Source organism: Canis aureus, chromosome 16 (genome assembly GCF_053574225.1).
Source record: "Canis aureus isolate CA01 chromosome 16, VMU_Caureus_v.1.0, whole genome shotgun sequence".
NCBI lineage: Eukaryota > Metazoa > Chordata > Mammalia > Carnivora > Canidae > Canis > Canis aureus.
The window spans coordinates 46,961,016-46,979,066 of NC_135626.1; the positions used below are offsets into that span (position 1 = coordinate 46,961,016).

The following is an 18,051-nucleotide window of genomic DNA, read 5'->3' on the forward strand; positions in this document are numbered from 1 at the left end:
CTCGGCGGCTCTGACATGCACGTTACACAGCGTGAACAGTCTAATGCGTATTCCTCTCCCACGGCCACCGCCCGGCTGCTTCGCCTTGGAGCTGGGATTGTCAGAGGGTTCTGAGCTCATTTTAAAGCTTTGTCTTCACAGCCAAAGTAAAACGAAGAACTGTGGTAATTACCCAAGTGATCCGGTGAGAGGGAAAGAAACTAGTTTGTGTTGAAAAAAGATGGCTTTGAAGGACGGGTCCCAGTATCTCCACCTGCTCAGCTGTCCACAGAGGTGGTAATACGTGTGATGATTTGTCCCCTCCCCCAACAGTAGACCTTACACTGAGCGGCTGGCTCCCCAAGGGGAGATGCCAAGTGTCCAGCCTTTCCAGAACAAGACCAACCCAGTGCCTTCTCCTGAGCAAGCAAAAGACACATTCCCTCCCTCGGATCTGGAAATGTCACATGGGAGAAACTCCAGGGACCTCAGGCAGCAGTTAAATACTGCCATTTAGAGTTCTCTAATCCGGCTGAGCAGAAATTTCCAGATTTAAATTGTGCTCACCCAGGCATGATGAACGGTCTCAGACAGTCTTGAGTTTGCTCCAGCTCCCTTCACTGGCGGTCAAGTCCTTATTTGACTCCACAGTCTACACCCTCGCAACCTCCGAACTAAGCATGGTTGCCAGTTGGGTGTTCACAGATAGAAAGGCAAATAGCCAAGCCCCATTCGAGTTCCCTTCCCCCCCAAATCAACAGGTAATATGTAACAACACAGTCAAGCAGCACTTGACAAGGACAATGAGACAGTTTGGTGCCCTTGGAAAATTCTGGTCGTCAGGATCTGAGCTGAGACCTTCCAGGTGTGAGACCTTGAGCAAGTGACTCAACTACCCTGTGCCTCAGTTTCCCCAGGTATTGTAAGGGGGATAACAGTGAGAATAACAGATGATGTAATAATATATATCCACTAGACAGTGTCTCCTTCACTGTCTCCCACAAAAAGTAGAAAAGGAAGCATTTACTACTGATTCCACAAATGGTGCTAAGTGTGCAAGGCTACTTTACTGGATCCTCAAAACCATTCTGAAAGGGGCACTTGGAGAGGTGTCTTTCTCTTGGGTGGTTCTAGCTTGTCCAAGATCATCTGCTAGTGAGTGGTGGAGCCAGCATGAGATGCTGACATCTTGGCTCCTACTCCAGTGCTGTCTCCTCTCCCAAATGCTGGCCCAGTCAGGCTCCGATGAATGAAGATTTCTGTTTTGGGATTAACATGGGGATCGAGGATCGCTAACTTGGAAGAGGGCCCCACCACCCCTGTGTCACTCCCCAGACCTAAGAGCAGATTGAGGGAAGCCACTCACCCCTGCTCCATCCCACAGATAAATAGATCCATTTATCTTGCTTCCATTTATTTCTCTCAAAGTCCCTGAGAAAGACTGCAAGCAGGACAGGGTGGAAGGGATGTTCCCAAGGGACCCAGATACTGGTTCAGGATGTTGGTTTTCATATCATATTTCGTGGGATCTAGGTTTCCACTCACAGGAGTGCTCTGGGGGCTGGGTGGGCAGGTACAGGTACACTGGGTCCCTATTTAACCAGAGCAGTGCTAGCTCTTACCTGCATGGCTAACTGGTGGGAGACCTGGTTTGTTTATGTTGAGCTTCTGTTTAAGATTTAATTTGAGGCAAAGATCTGCTCAAAAAAAAAAAACAAAAAAAAAAAAACAGGAAAGCTTGAGATCTACCTTTCTGGGTGCTTCTGAGGACAGAGTTTATCCTTGTGGCTATTAGGGACATACGAAGGCAGCCCTTTTCTGAGCCAGAGCAGGCCATCTCACATCTGGTGTGCGCCTTCAGGCGTATGCTGGGCACCTGCCGTGTGCAGAACGGGCGGCAGGTGCTTGGAAGTAAAATATAGGTGACAGCTCTTGTCCTTTGAAACTTTGGGGAGGCATGAAGACACTCCAAAGGCAGGAGAAGGAGCCACAAATATGAACTAATGCAGCCAGTCTGGTCCTTAGGCTACATTATCTTGGAACTTATTTATATGCTCTATTTCCCCCAATCAGAGTATAATTTTCCAGGGGACAAGAAACATCTTTCACTCTCCAAACGTTCCTTCAGCACTTAGCACATACGTCGGACATGAGAAAGGCTCCCAATCTCATAGAAGACAGACCAGTAGTTCTAGCACGAGGTCATTAATTTTCCTTGGGTAGTGGGGACCAGGGAAGGTGCTAGAAAGGAGGTGAAATTCAAGCTGGCTCTCGCCAAGAATATGGCAGCTCTTGGTAGGCTCCCTTCACTTTCCTGGGGGTCCAGGGCAGCAGCCCCAGGACAGTCACCCCGGATGCCAACAGGACCAGCTTTGGGGAGGGCGGAAGTGAAGCCACCCAGGACGTCCAGGTGTTGGTCTCTGCGGGAACCTGCGGGAGGGAAGAGTTTGGAGCTGGGTTTTGAAGGAGAGGGAGCCTGCGCTGGCTCCTCGGAGAAGGGAGTGTGTCCAGGTTGGGATCATGCCAGCAGCAAAGGCAATTAAGTGAAGCCAGCGGGGCTCGAGGCAGAGGCTGGCAATAAAGGGACGGAGGTGAGGGAAAGCCAGTTAAGCTCGAGTAAGGGAAAGGCGAAAAGAAATCAAGGTATTCAAGAGGGAGCTAGGAGAAAGAGGGAAACGGCCGAGGGCTGCGGTGTTTGAATCCAGCACAACTGGGGTGTCCCTGGGCTCACAGTTACAGACCATCAGAAATACAGAAATGGAGGGGAGCCCCCTTTTCAATGAAAACCTCACCACTCCTCTGCCAAACAGGGATTCTACGTTCCTCCCGAATGACCTCCGGCTGACATCCCTCTTCTCCCTCGACCCCAAGTCTGGGTCCCCTGGAGGAGCCGGCGGGGGGCGGGGGGGGGGGCAGGAGCAGTCCGGTGGGGGAGGGAAGTGGCCAGGGCCCGGCGTGGCCTGTAGTGACCCACATCTGGGGCTTCTGGAACCCGGACCTGAGCACTCCCGGCGCCAGCCTTGCCTCCACCGCCCGGCCAGGTCAGGGCACGGCTGGGAGCAGGGGGATGGAGGGCCGCCCCCGCGCGCGCGCTCCCCAGGTGAGAGCCGGGCAGCCGGGCGTCCTCCCGAGTGGAGTGGAAGCGAGGTGGCTGGCACCGCGGCTCCCCCGCCGCCCTCCCGGGAGCCCGCGCCTCGGCTTCCTCCGCTCCAATAATGTGAATGAACCCGGGGAGAGGCGGGGAGGGCAGGGGAGGGCAGGGGAGGGCAGGGGAGGGCAGGGGAGGGCGCGTGCGGGCGGGGCGGGGAGGGGCGCGCGGAGAGAAAGCCCGGGCCGGGGGCCGAGGCGCGGGGCGGGGCGGGGCGGGGCGGGGCGGGGGGCGCGGCGCGGGGCGGGGCGGGGCGGGGCGGGGCGGGGGCCGAGGCGCGGGGCGGCGCCGGGAGGAGCGGGGCGCGGGCCCGGAGCGCGGCGGGCGGCGGGCGGCGGGCGGCGGGCGGCGGCGCGGAGGGCGCGGGGCGGAGGCGCGGGCCGAGCGGGAGGGCGGGCCGAGAGGGAGGAGCCCGGCGGCCCGCGCAGCCCTCACTCGCCGCCGCGCCTCGGAGTTCGAGCCCCGGCGGCGCCGGAGCGCAGGCACGCCCGGGGCGCGGGTCGGAGCGCGCAGCGCGGCGCCGCCCCCCGGCCCTCGGCCCTCGGCCCTCGGCCCCCCGGCCCGGCGCCCCCGGAGCGGCGCGCGGAGGGAGGAGGGCGGGCGGGCGCGGCGGGCCGGGCCGGCGGGCGGCGGACTATGAGGCGCCCACCATGGTGCGATGCGACCGCGGGCTGCAGATGCTGCTGACCACGGCCGGAGCCTTCGCAGCCTTCTCGCTCATGGCCATCGCCATCGGCACCGACTACTGGCTCTACTCCAGCGCGCACATCTGCAACGGCACCAACCTGACCATGGACGACGGGCCCGCGCCCCGCCGCGCCCGCGGCGACCTCACCCACTCGGGGCTGTGGCGGGTGTGCTGCATCGAAGGTACGGCCGGGCCCGCGCCCCCACCCCAGCACACGCGCGCACACGCGCACGCACCGCCTGCCCGGGCTGCCGGCCGGGAACCGGGTGGGCGCGGCCCCGGCTCCGCGCGACACACAAAGGAGCCGGAGCGGGCGGGCGGGTCCCCTCGCGGCCAGCTGCGCGCCAGCCGGGGTCCCTCGGGCCGACCCCGCCAACTCCGCGCACACGCACACCCCCTCGCACACGGACACGAGGAAACACCCCGAAACTCACACGGGCGCGCGTGCGGCCCGAGACCCGAGCGATCCCGAGGGGGTGGAGGCCGGCGTGGGGGCGGGAGGAGGCTGGGGTTGGGGGGAGCGGGCCGGAGAGGAGGGGAGGGGGAGGGGGAGGGGTTGCTTGGCAACCGGTGTCTGTGCGATTGCTATGGGAACTGGCCATCCTGGGGCGGGGCCGGCCGGGGGCGGGGAGCGCCGGGGCCGCTCCTCGCTCGCTCGGGCCCGGGCCCGGGCCGGGGGGTGGGGGTGGGGTGGGGGTGGGGTGGGGTGGGGGCTGGGCTCCGAGCGGCTCCGGGAGCGCGGGGTCGCGGGAGCCTGCCGCCGCCCAGACCCTGCTCCGCCGCCTACTCTTCTGCGGGGCCCCGGCCCGCTGCTCGCTGCTCGGTGCGGAGGGAGGGGTGCGTCACCGAGGCTGCCCCCCCCCGACTAGGGGAGCACGCCCGTGGCCCTGGTCCCTCGGCAGGGAGGCTGCGGGAGACCTGGGCAGGACACCCGAGCGCGCAGGGCCGACCCGCGAACCCGCAACTGCCTGGGAGGGGCGTGGCCGCCCCGTCGGGGCCGGAGGGGCGGGGCGCTGCGCCCCCGGACGCGCGAGGGTGCATCCCGGCGGAGGGTGTAAGGTGGGGATGCCTCTGGGGGCCGGGATGGGTGTCCCGGGACCGCGGGGACCGCTCCCTCCGCGGGAGGGGCCCGGCCGCCTCCAATGGCAAAATGCGCCCGACTCCAGCGCCTCCCGCCCGCCCCGCTGCGGAGCTGGAATGAACAGGTGGCTGGTCCCAGCCCGGGTGTGGACGGGCCTGCCGCGGGGTCCCGGCTTTCAGATGCGAGAAGGGATGGGGCAAGTTGGCGGAGCGTTGCTTTCGGATCTCGTCGCACTGAGTTTCCTCTTTTTCCGTAACCCCCCCCCCCCCCCGCCCCGCGCCCCGGGTGTTAACTCCGCCCCTCGGTTACTCGGGTTTTCTCCCACACACGCAGCCTTCCCGACTGCAGGTCCAGCTCCTGCAAATAGTTCAGCGGGGTCGGAGCTTGGTGAAGGCTGGTGGGGAGCCCTTAAAGAGATGGCCCTTTTTCTGGCTGTATTTGGAGTCATCTAAAAAGAGGCTTTGTAAAGCTGGGTCGGCTGGGCGAGCTTGAACTTGCTCCCTTCTCTTCCTCCTAGACTCGCTCTCACGGGAATCCTGCCCACCTCTGCCTCCCTCCCTCCACCCACACACCCCCCCCCCCCCGCCCCTCCAGACACACACACACCCTCTTCCCAAACGAGGCTGCCTTGCCCTTTGCAATTTGGGCTTTAATGCCAGGGCTAAGTGCAGTCTTGGAGGAGCGGGCATGTGCAATCAATAGTTTGGGAAACACAGCCACACAAAGGATCAGTGGGCCCACGATCACAGTGAGCCCTCCTTTTTTCTTTTGAAAAACATCATTTTTGGTGTGCAATTGCTCAGATCACGAACACCTACTCTTCTCATCTGGAGAATGTACCCACGTCACTACCTGCCACAGCACCTGAATTAGACACAGAACAGGGGCTGCAGAGCCCCCATCTTCTACCTCACAGGCTCTGCGTGGCACAGTAAAGTCACGCCGCTGTCACCACCCAAATGCACACGTGGACCCCCAGGCCTTCCAGTTTCCCAGTGGAAATCGGAACTAACTCCTCCACGGCAGCAAGCCTGGCCTCTGCAGAGCGGTTCGAATGCCTCCTTTATTAATTCCTCATCCTAATTAGGATTGATGCTGCACTTAGCATCTTGCCAGCTGCCTCGAGCCGTTTGCACTCGGTGTTCATCAAGAGAGCCCCAAGCCGATCTGGGCAGCTGGCTCCGCTGGCAGAGGGAGGGTGGGGAATTGCCATCTGGGGGACTTCACCACAAGAACTGAGCTGCCTCTGCCATCCCCCCACCAACCTGAGCTCAGGGGTTCTGAGGGCCAAACCAGGCCACATCCGAAAGCTGGAGCATCCTCGGACCAACCTGGGGCTGGGAATGCTGGTTCAGGATTCCTTGTCGTGGCTAGCATCATCGTGACGGTCCCTGGACCTGGGTGGAAACTGCCGCTTACCTCAGAGAAACACAATCTCCTGACATCGGCGATGCCTCCACCTGCCAGTGAGGGTCCAGGCCGGGACCCCGACAGCACAGTCATCCCAAGCCCTTTCCTGGGGGCCTGGTCACCCCAGCGTTGGCCTTGAGTGTAAAATGCATGATTTCCACCTGTTCTCTAACAGAGTACCCCAAAGCTTTACATGGGTGGTGGGGAGATGAAAAGATCAAGCGTCTAGGCTGATCCTGGAGAAATACTGTGCCAGGCCGCTAACAAAACACTGATTGTGACCATGGGAGTCCGAAGGCTTTACTGGCAACTCAAAAAGCAGTGTTTCAGATCATCTCCCATCAGTGATGTGGCCAGGCCAGGAGAGCCCAGCCCTCTGTGTACTTAGGGCATCCATGCAGTCCGACAGGCCTGCTCCCAGCCTTGGCAGGGCTACCAGCACCCCAGCCCCTTTCTGCCGCCCCAAAGCCAGGTCTCCCCGCTTTGCTCCTCTGTCCGACAAGTGTGCAGAGCCTGTGCCTGTTCGCACATGCCACGTTCACGACAGCTCTGAGAGGATGCTGTCTTTACCCCTGTCTGCAGCCGAGGATGCAGAGGCTCAGAGAGGGTAAGGCACTTGCCCAGAGGCACCCAGGTAGGAGGCTGCTGGGCCAGATTTGAGCCTTTGTCTCACTACAAAGCTCTTCCCACCATGTCATCCTGCCCTTTCCCAAACAGCTTCTGGGTTGCCATTAAAAATAGAACCAAGTACTTGACTACCCAGTGGAGCCTAGCTCTGGGGTTGGGCTGACAGCAGCATGAAGGCATTCAGAAGTGAGAATGCACAAGTGATGCCCAAATTGCATAACATACTCTTTCTCTCCTCCCCTCCTTTCCCCTCTCCTCCCCTCTCCCCTCCCCTCCCCTCCCTTTCTTATCTCTTCTCTCTGTCTATTTCTGCCTCTGTCTCTGTTTCTGTCTCTCTCTTCTTCTACCCCATTCTGGACTAGCCTGTCACTATCACAATCGGCCTCCTGCTCTCTCCCTTCCCGGAACCCCACCTCATTCCTTCTTTGTGCCTTTGGTGACACTCAGCCCAAGGCTAGGGACATAGAAAAGAAGTAATACCATCTTTGTGGACTTTTGTATCATAAGTATCACCAACCAGCATTTGTCCAGTCTCTAATCGTTTTGCAGTTAGGCAAGCTACAGAATGCAAGCAAGCATTATGGGAACATGTGCTGTGTGCTGGGAACCAAAGACCTCGTGTAAACACAGGAGGGGAGGAGACTGTGGGCCCAGAAGGCAGCAGCTTATGTCAGGGTGCCAAAGCCCCCAGGGCCACTGTTAGCTCCGGAGTGTTCGCTGGGGCCCCTGGGGGGTCCCTCATGGACCCACCTCCCTCACCTGGGCAGCACCTCTCACACCAGTATACCCAGACTTCATTCACACCATGGCACAAGAGAAAAAGGAACTATTAGTACTGCAGCCTGGGGCCGGGGGAAGAGAGGACAGCCATCAGGGACTACCCAGGGGCTGCAGCTGCCGGGGCCCAGTGGCCCAAAGGCCTGGGGACGGAGCTTACTCCTCCAGGACACTCGGAACCCTCTCCTAGCAGGTGCCAGGAAGCTCTGCCTTAAACCATGCTCCCCACGGAGGACCGTTCAGAGATGTTTTGATTCAAATAACGTCCTTTCCTCACCCACTCCACTCCAGGCGCTGGACTGGGAACTTTTCCTGTCCGTGTTGGCTTTCATTTTTCTCTTGCAATAACTCATAGGCAGCCTGTCCAGTCAGGCGTAGGTGGGTGACAGCAGCCAGAGCAGGCCTCCCCCAGCTAGTCACCTCACCCGCCGGCTCTCCTTTGCCCTCTGGTGTTGATAATAACAGCCATCACTTAGTGAAGACCTTCGTGCAGGTCTACGTTAGTTCATGTAATTGTCAACAACACTTCAAGGTAAATATTAATTATCTGCCTTTCACAGATATAGAAGATGAGGCATAAGATGGTCCCAGCTCTTGAGTACTACAGAATGAGCTTGGCTTTCCACCAGCCAGAGGATTTCCTTTATTTGAACCACACAGATTTGAGAAGGGGCAAGTGTGGGGGTTGTCTTACTCAGTTGAGGCTGCCATAACATAATACGATAGAGCCAGTGGCTTAAGCAGCATTTATTTCTGAGAGTTCTGGAGGCTAGAAGCCCAAGATCCAGTGCCAGCCAGTCTGGTTCCTGGTGAGAGCCCACTTCCTGGCTTGCAGGTGGTCGGTCCCCTTTGCGCTGTGTCCTCGCAGGGCAGAGCGTTGGCTCTCTGCTCTCTCCTTAGAAGGGCACCAATCCCATCATGAGGACCCCCCCTCCAAGTCCCCATCTAAACCTTCTCACTGTCCCCAAAGCCCCCCCTCCAAATACTACTGGGGTTAGAGCGTCAATATCTACGAAATTCTGGGGGACATTGGCATTCAGTCTGTTACAGGGGTGCTCTCCCTACCTGTGCCTTCTCCCTAACTGGTGCTCACTCTCTAGACATTCAAGAAGGGACCCTGGCAGTCCCTTCTCGTATCTACTTTTCCTTAATGCCCTGCTTTGTTCTTCACTGCTTTCTGTCTTCTTATAAGAAAAACCCAGGTCCTTTTAGCTGAACCCCGCTGAGTGAGTGAGGAGAAGCTGGGGATCTCGGTGGTCTGATTTAATGACCTCACCACAGAGCCGGCTTTGGAGGACCCCCATGTGAGAGGCTTCAAAAAGGCTCTGTAGGAAAGCAACAGCTCTTTATTTATTATTTTTTAAAGATTTTATATATTTATTTATTTGACAGAGCAAGCACGGGAGGCAGAGGGAGAAGCAGGCTTCCAGCTAAGCAGGGAACCCAATGTGGGGCTCGGTCCCAGGACCCAGAGATCATGACCTGAGCCAAAGGCAGATGCTTAACAGACTAAGCCACCCAGGCACCCCAGCAGCAGCTCTTTAAAATAATTCTCCTGGGTCAGTCTCCTCAGATGGGGAGACTCAAGATTTTCAGGCTATAGTCACAGAAGGGCAGAGGAAGAAGAGACCTCAGGTCATCAGATCCAGAGTCTCAGGGACGGGGGGAGGCAAAGAACTGCATAGCCCAACTGGCGATGTGAAAGAGAGCCTGGTGGGCCTCTGTCTCCTCATCTGAAGGTGAGGCCTAGATGATCTGGAACATTCCTCCCATTGCTGACTGTCTGCCACACAAGCCCCAGAGAGCCCTCTGCCCCCCAGCCTCCAGAATGAATCAGGTTCATGAGGCCACAACGTGGGCTGGCAGGGGGGTGGGGGGTGGGGATCCTCCAGCTGGAAGAACCTCTGAGATTACTTCTTTCAATGGCTCTCAACCTTTTTTCTGCTAAGACACACATGTAAGGGCTATAAGTCACCGATCTGCTGGGCCTGCATTCATTCATTTATTCATTCATTCATCCATTCATTTATTCACTGTTCCGCACGTGCTCACGGAGCACCTGCTCTGTGTCAGACACGCGAGGCTCTTAGTCACAGCGGTGGGTGGGACTGACTCCCTGTTCTCCTGGAGCCATCATTTTCATGGGGTAGCTGACACTTCCAGGTACTGATGAGGGTTAGGATGGAAACAGAGCAGGGTATGCTGGGAGGGGCTGGGGAGCGTTGCCATCGGTCAAGGGGACAGGAAAGAGCTGTTGAAGGACTGGAGGAGGATCTTCCAGGAAGAGGAAAAGGCAAGCTGAGGTCCTGAGGGGACCACCCCGTAGGGGTGCTGGAGAGGCTTGGAGGTCAGGCTCAGGGTCGGTGCTTTGAGGAGCTTGGGGCAAGGGGGCAAAGTGATCGGGTTTATGATTTTAGAAGAGCCTCTGGCTGCATGTGGAGAGTGGAGATTCTGGAAGGCAGGGGAGGCCACCAGGAGACCAGTCTGGTCATCGTTGCAGGGGACCAGCCTGGAAGCCAGGGGCTAACTGACGGCAGCAGTGAGGGGGAGAAGTGGAGAGAAGGACAGGCAGGAGGAGGTGAGGAGTCAGGGATGACTGCCTGGGTCTGGGGGTACGACAGCCACGAGGCTGGGGGGGCCATGTCTGAGTGGGGAGCAGGATCGGGAAAGGAAATCAAGCACGTACTCATGGGGGTTCCAGAGTTTGGGGCTACCACCCCACATGCCCACTGCCCAAAGTCATGCTGAGGAATGCTGAGGAGGGGACCGCAAGAGGACCACACTAAGTCATCACGGTCCCCAGTGTTTGGATTCATCATCAACTGCCCCTCACAGCAGGACAGGGTTTCTCAACATCAGTACACCAACATTTGGGGCTGGGTCCTTCTTTGTGGTTGGGGCTGTCCTGTGTGCTATAGGATGTTGAGCAGCATCTCTGGCTTCTCCCTACTAGAAGCCAGGAGCATCCCCCCGCTGCTGTGACAACCCAAAATACTTCCAGACGTTGCCAAGGGTCCCCTTGGCATGTATGGGGTGCAGGTATAGGGGAAAGGCAAAATCAACCCCTGGTAGAGAACCATTGCTCTAAGAGAAGCATCGTTTTGCGGGGGGGGGGGGGGGGGGGCGCAGGGGCAGCTCCACTCTTTTCTCTTTCCTTCAAGAAAACGTATCTTGGGAACAGCTCCACTCACAAGGCGGCCTGGCATCTGCTTTAGGTGACTGGTGGCATAAGTGGTGCTCACTTCCATTCCCGTCTTAGGAGTACTGAATCGCAGATGACCCAGCTCACCCTGCCTGTGACACCCCAGCATGTGTCCACACTGGGGGTGGGGCTGCTGATGTGGCCCGATCCTCACACTCTGCAAGCAAAGGAAACTCAAGGCTGGAGAGGCAAAGTGACTCACCCAAGGTCACACAGCTCGTTTGTGACAGACCCGGGAGCAGAAGGGGGTCTGGGGGCTGCCTGGTGAGGGCTTCCTTGGTGCAGCCTCCCCTCAGGCGGGCACCGGGCAGAGACTGGGCAATGAACAGCCACCGTAGTAGGAGAAGTAAGCAACAAGAAATGCAGGAGGATGAAGGGAGCTCATTCCCTCTGGGCCTTTCTCTGCCACCGCTCTCAGCTCCATCACAGTTAACCCGCAAACACACACTCAGAGAAGCAGCCCCTGGCTCCCAATAAGGACACGTGTGCACGGGCCAGCTGCCTGGGAACAGCCTCAGTTAGAGAACACACTGGGGTGCTAAGGCTATGCCCCATGCCCAAGGCCCCCCCCCCCCCCACAGTTCTTGCTTTTCAGCCCCATGAAGTTCTGGGAGGTGCTGCATGAGACCATCTCTTCTGAACTGCAAGTCAGGACATGGTAGCAGACGGGGGAACACTGCTTTTCTAACGTAACAATTTCTTTATATGAACAACTTTTCAAAGCTGTGAAAATGACATCGCATGATTTTACTCTTTTTAGTTCTTCTTCTCCCTCTAACCAAAAAAGAGAGAAAGGAAGAAAGGGACAAGATAAAAACAAACAACAAAGTAGGGGAGGCACTGGGATGGAAGTAGAAATAAGAGCAGGGAAATAAGATGATGGTCGGAGTCCGATTAGCGCACAAAATGCACGCTGCCAAGGCCGGCCGTGTTGCTGGAGATGGGCCACACGCTTGCCCCTGGGCTTCCCGGGGCTGGGACAGAGACGAGAGCCTGACCCAGTGTGAGGTGCCCAGGGTGCACCTGGTAAAGGACATCACTGCTCAAGAGACGCCGGACTGTCTCCGATACAGAGGCCTGGGAAAAATGTATTCCCTGTCTCCTTCTGTCACATTAAAATAGACTCTGTTGAAAAGGCAGCATGCGGTAGAGGCAGGAGGCCAGGTGTTGAGTTCAAATCCCAGCTTTCCCAGGTAGCTGTGCAGCTTTGGGCAGGTTACTTAACCTCTCTGAGTTGTTCACGTGTCTGGAAAATAAGATAATGAAGCAACAGATGCGAAAGTGCCCAGCGCACTCCTACAGAGCAGGTGCTCCCCAAACCGAATGCACGTTCGGACAACACTGGGGGGACTCAGGACTGCATTTGGCCCCTACTCTAGCAGGTTCCCGAGTGTAGGCCGGGAGCCAGATGAAGGTAGCTGTCATCCTGGAGCACACAGGGGCTGTGAGGAGGCCTGAAGGTCGTCCATCACCCTGTAGCCATCTGGGCAAGGGCTAGACATCCTTGCCCCTTTGCATTTCAAGGGCTCTGTGATACCTCTGCAGTGTCAGGACAGGGCTGGGGGGGGGGGCCAGACGACCCTCCGAGGGAAGCTCCAGGGTTTGTGCAAAGCAGACAGGTCCTCCCTTGGGAGACGCGAGGCTTGACTGGCTGGAAGATGGCAGACATCTGGTATGACTCCATACCCAGCCTTGGCACAGGCCTCCCTGCCCTCCCACTCTCCTGGAGCCAGGATGGGGCCTGGGAGCCGCCCTCTTGGGGTATGGGGTTGGAAGGGTCCTCTGATTGTTTTTTGCTCCCCTAAACATCAGGATCTTTCACCCCACTTTACCATCCCCCTGCCCTGACTTCTGTCCCTCCTTCTTCAAGCCAGCCTCCCCCACGAAGCCACCCCAGCTCCTTCCTTGGGGTCCTCAAGAATTTATGCCCCAGCGCCCAGCCGCAGAGCTAGTGCTCGGGCTTATAGGGCTTGGGGTTTTAACTGGAGCTGCCCTCACCCTTCCCCTACCTGGCCTGCCCCATGCCCGCCCGGGAGGACTGCAGACCTGGAGCAAGGTCCCTCCTGTGGCCACATCAACCCTTCTGTGCCTCCTGCCACACCAAGCCCATGGAGGCAGAGGTACCCCCAAGTGCTATGAGGTGTCCCTCCTCTTCCCTGGCCATTCCCCACTCTCTGAGAGTGGGGAAAGGTCCCAGGGAGTGAGTTTCTTTCTTTCTTTTCTTTTCTTTTCTTTCTTTTTTCTTTTTCTTTCTTTCTTTCTTTCTTTCTTTCTTTCTTTCTTTCTTTCTTTCTTTCTTTCTTTCTTTCTTTCTTTCTTTCTTTCTTTCTTTCTTTCTTTCTTTCTTTCTTTCTTTCTTTCTTTCTTTTTTTCTGAGATTTTTATTTATTTATTCATGAGAGACATAGAGAGAGAGGCAGAGACACAGGCAGAGGGAGAAGCAGGCTCCCTGCAAGGAGTCCGATGTGGGACTCGATCCCAGGACCCTGGGATCATGACCTAAGCCGAAGGCAGATGCTTCACCGACTGAGCCACCCAGGTGTCCCATGCCCTGGGGATTTCTTGACTCCAGCGCAACTCCAGAGCCTGGGAGAAAACCCAGGAACGGAAGCTGGTCGGCCTCCCTGGCTCCCCCGCGGTCCCTCTCTCGGGCACCTCCTGGCCCCTGGGGAGAGAGGCAGGGCTGGATGCCCACCCCAGGGTGCTCTCCCAGGCCCCACTAACCCGCACCCAAGTGGCAGCAGCAGACGGCCAGCCCTGAAGTCACATGGACCTGGGTTGGGGTCCAGACTCCTAACTTCTCCTCCATGGTAAGGTGGGGACCTCATCAGATTAGCCCCTGGGATCATCTGGAAGGTTCTGTGAGAAAACCTCATGGTTTTGTGCACAGGGTCGTGTGCAAAATAACCTGCGAGGTGCCTGGCATCTTGTAGATAGTCAAGGCCGAATTGCCTTCTCCCTTGTCCATGTTTCTGGAACCTTGGGAATTTTCCCAGGAGAAGAAGTTGCCCCACCCTTGCAGCCAACTTGAGCAGGGCCCCAGGTCAGCTCACTGGGCCCAGGGCCTGGGAATGGAGGGCTGAGCGTCTCCGGGGATGTTCGGGCTGGTGGAGAGCACGGTGCTATGTCATCACCTCTCGGAGGCTGAACCGCTCTGAGTGGCTTCTGGGAACCATAAAATCAGAACCTGACTGAGGGCTCTCAATTAGGAACTGAAATAGGGTCTAGCACCCAGGCCGTGCCCGGGGCAGTGATGGCCACCCCGGCCGAGGGTGCCCCTGTCCCATTTCCTGGCACCCACTGAGGCTGCCGCTGTGAACTCGGGTGTGGCGGGATCTGGGCTGTGATAGAGGAGGACGGGGTGCCTGGGTGTAGGAACATCAGAACAGGGGCCAGGAGCCCTGTGGCCTGGCCCCAAACCTGCCACTGACCATCTGACCTGTCCTCTACTTATCCCTCAACCTCCTAGAGCCTCGATTTGCTCATGTGGGAAACTGACACATGATACCTGTCCTTCCCTCCATCCTCCTCTCCATCCTCCATCCTCTTCCATTCTTCATCCCTTCATCCTGCCCTCCTCCCTCTCCCTTCCTCTCTCATCTTTCCTCTCTTCTTCCTCCCTCCATCCTTCTCCCTCCTCCCTCCACCCTTCTCTCCTTCCACCCTCCTCCCTCCACCTTCCTCCCTCCTCCCTTCTCTCTCCCTCCTCTCTCGTCTCTCCCTCCACCCTCCTTCCCTCTTTCTTTCCTCCTTCTTCCATCTATCCTTCCTTCCTCCTCTTCCCCCCGTTCTTTCTCCTCCTTCCCTCTTGCCCGCATCCTCTGTCTGTCTTCCCCGTCCCTCTGTCCCTCCCTCTCCCCGCCAGAGTTGTGTGACTGTGCAGTGAGAAGGTACTTGGGAAGCTGCCGGTAAGGCACAGCGGCCGCTCCCACGGAGGCACTGCACAGAGGACAGGACCTCAGGCTGCCTTTCTTGGAAACACTGTAGGCTTGGCCTCTTTTCACCCTGACACCTTGGCAAGGAACCACATGCAGGCAGTGGCCTCACATGTCAGACGTGCTGCTGCTGGCCAGTGTGGTCTCTTCTCAGGAGAATCAGCCTCGAGTCATCTCCCACCCACTCGGGGCTTGGCTCAGCCTCCAGCAGACACTGCCCAGCACAGTGCTGACCACCGCAGGAACCACTTTCCTGCACCAGCCCTCCCCAGCCCTGCCAGCTTCACCCCCGAACACACCCCCTGCTTCCCCCCCACTTCTCTACACCTGGATCCCAGCCTCTGTCATCTCTCGCCCACATGCCCCAAGCAGGGTCCTGACTGGTGTCCCTGCTCTCTCTCCTGCCCCCCACCCCATGCCAGCCCTTCACACAGAAAGATCTTATAGAAATATAATCAGATGACCTCATTCCCCAGCTTGACACCTTTCAGTGGGACCACAACCCATTTGTGATAAACTCAGGCTCATTCCCTGATCTGCGAAACCCTGCAGATAGGGGCTCGCACACCTCTCTGACATCTCCCACTGGGAGCTTCACTTTCCAGAAAAAGAGTCAGGGAAGGTGATATCTGAACCAAATCCGTGTGATGGTTAATAGGATGGGGGCTGGTAGGAGGTGGGGGGTGGCCAAAGAGACATGCTTTTTTTTTTTTTTTTAAGATTTTATTTATTTGAGAGAGAGGGAGCATGAGTAGGGGGAGGGGCTGAGGGAGAGGGAGGTGCAGAATCCCTGCTGAGTAGGGAGCCCTACATGGGGCTCCATCCCAGGACCCCAAGATCATGACCTGAGCAGAAGGCAGACCCTTAACCAACTGAGTCACCCAGGTGCCCCGAGACATGCATTTGAATCCTGCCCTACCCTGCATTCTCTGCAACCTTGGACAAATTCCCTAGCTGCTCCGAGGCTCAGTTTTCGCATCTATAAAATGGGATACAATGATAAACACCCCCCTAAGCAGTGGAGCCATTCCCCAAGACACAGAACAAGGAGGAGTGGTCTAGGGGGACTGGAGAGAGAAGAGCTGGATTTCAGATGGGCTGAGTGCACAGGGTGGGGGACCAGGCCCCTCTGCAGGGATGAGACAGGGCAGGCCCGGAGACAGATGTGGGAGTCAGCTGCTGGATGGATGAAAACCAATCCCCCTTGTGATGAGATGTCAGGCCGTGAATGTTGAACCCCAGTGCCTTCGGTTCCCCCCCGGAATAATGACACTGTGGCATTTGTATTTTCTGAACCAAAACTAGGTAAAAAGCAGGCAGCAGGTTTTCTACTGTTGTCCAAGGTGTAAGAGGTACTACAGGAGGTATTATTGAAATCCTGATTTTGGTATTCCTAGTTTGTTTGAGGAGGCGGCAAGGCAGAGGAGAGATGCACACAATTTAAAATCAAGACTGTTCTAGAAAACTCCAGACCCCATAACAGGTCATGTGCGAAGGATGTAAAATGACTGTTGTCACCAGGGCTGTACTCATAGGCCGAAGACTTGTGGGCTTGAACCCCGTCTATGCATTCGGTGCTCTGCTGTCACCATCTTTAAATTCTTCATCATTTTTGAACAAGAGGATCAGCCTTGCCATTTTGCTCTGGACCCCATAAATGACATAGCCTCCCCCGCGTGTCCTTCTGCCTGGAGCAGAGCCTTTGATGAGAAAAGCAGGGCGGGGAAGCTGGTGCTGGGGGGCCTGAGCTTGCCCAGAAGTCGGTGGCTGGAGTGGGGAGCAGAAGTGGGTGCTGGTTGCAGACCTCACCTCTCTCGTTTTTGTCCAAGGGCTGCCCCCAACTCTACCCAAGGCCCGAGGCTGCCTTGGGGAGCAGAATTACTTGAAACTCCGTCACCATTAAGCATTTCTGGGGTGCCTCCTGAGTGCCTGGCTTCGCCCTGGCGAAGTGCATCAAGCTCTCGGGGAACTTACCCTCTGGTTCCGGGGTCCGGGGAACCCAGAGGAGACCAGAGCGCCGTCTAATGCAGCTCAGGGCGTGGAGAGCAGGGGAGCACAGCGGGCTGTGGGGTGCTGCTCCTGGGGGCTGTACCAGGTCCTGTCTCATAGGGTGGCCGGGAGGATGTGGAGGGAAACACATGCAGGGTTCCAGGCCCATCTGCTTCGCCATAGACTTGAAATACACAGGCTGGACCAGTGGCCTCCTGGGGGGGGGGATGTGGGGTGGGGGAGGCGGGCTCAAATCAATCCCCAGGGGAGTGGGGTTGGAGCCCAGTCTCTGCCTCCTGCTAGCTGTGGAGCAGCCAGCCAAGCATTTCATGGGATCTGCAGAGCCTCAGTTTCTCTCTCTGCAAAATGGGGCCTTAGCGACACCCCACAGCCCAGATTTGCTCACCGGAGGCGGGATGAGTTATGCCAGGGCTTAGTTCGAGCCGGGAACAAAGGGCCCAAAGCCTGGTAGTTACTGTCCTTTACCAAGCCAGAGAATGCCCTGCCCCTGGGCAGCGGGAAGGGGTCCCACCCGTGAGGACGGGTGGCAGAGGAAGGGCGACTTTGGCCAAGCCCCAGCCCCAGCCCCAGCCCCAGCCCCAAGCAAGGGAAAGCACACGGGGCCCCGAAGACTCCCCGGGGACATCTCAGGACACCCAGGCTCCCTTCCAGGGGCCGGCCAGTCCGGCCAAGGCCGTGTCACCGGCTCATCTCTGCCGTGCGGCGGTTGGGGGGGCGCTCGCTTCCGGGCCTCGCTCTGAAAAGCCCCGATAACAAGCGCACATTGACGGCGGGTCCCCCTGGGCGAGCGCGCCCTTCCCGGCTCGCATCTGAGCCCTCGCCCGAGACATTTTCTCGCTTCAGCAATTTGGCATGTCATACAAAGGGGCTCTGATTTTTCCTGATGTCCGACTCCTCTTGCATGAAAAATAGCTTTTGTTGTCTCTCTGCCCACGGATTCCTGCGTGTGAGTCAAGGCCAGATGCCTGGTGGGTGAAGAGTCCCGTTGGCCCAGCCGCGTGCAGGGTCTCCCCTCCACCACCTTGGTGGCCCTTGTGGCCCGTGGCCCCGAGGTTCAGTCTCTCCAGGAGTTGCCTGCTGACCCCCGCCTTCACCCTGGTCACCCACTTGGTGGCTGGGTCCCAGGATCCTCCTTTGGGTTGTAGCCACTCCCACTGTCCCCACCATCGGCACATCCCGAACCCATAGGTGTCC

At 57.8% G+C, this 18,051-nt stretch overlaps 1 protein-coding gene and 1 long non-coding RNA gene across 8 annotated transcripts in view; one reads left to right on the plus strand and one right to left on the minus strand.

The window, feature by feature from the left end:
- Positions 1-1,012: 1,012 nt before the first annotated feature.
- Positions 1,013-4,379, minus strand: LOC144286799 (uncharacterized). 7 transcript variants are annotated; one of them, XR_013354758.1, is made up of 4 exons: positions 4,250-4,379; positions 3,777-3,896; positions 1,602-1,676; positions 1,013-1,238 (listed from the first exon to the last, which is right to left on the minus strand). It is a non-coding gene; the product is annotated as an uncharacterized LOC144286799 (long non-coding RNA). The 7 variants fall into 7 exon arrangements; XR_013354754.1 differs by having other exon boundaries at positions 1,602-2,409; XR_013354755.1 differs by lacking the exon at positions 3,777-3,896 and having other exon boundaries at positions 4,250-4,351.
- The window catches only part of CACNG4 (calcium voltage-gated channel auxiliary subunit gamma 4), a 60,243-nt gene continuing 45,912 nt past the window's right edge, over positions 3,721-18,051 (plus strand). The window contains exon 1 of the mRNA XM_077853722.1: positions 3,721-3,997. Coding sequence (XP_077709848.1) covers positions 3,778-3,997 — 220 coding nt within the window. The 5' untranslated portion in view covers positions 3,721-3,777. The remainder of the gene's footprint in view (positions 3,998-18,051) is intronic.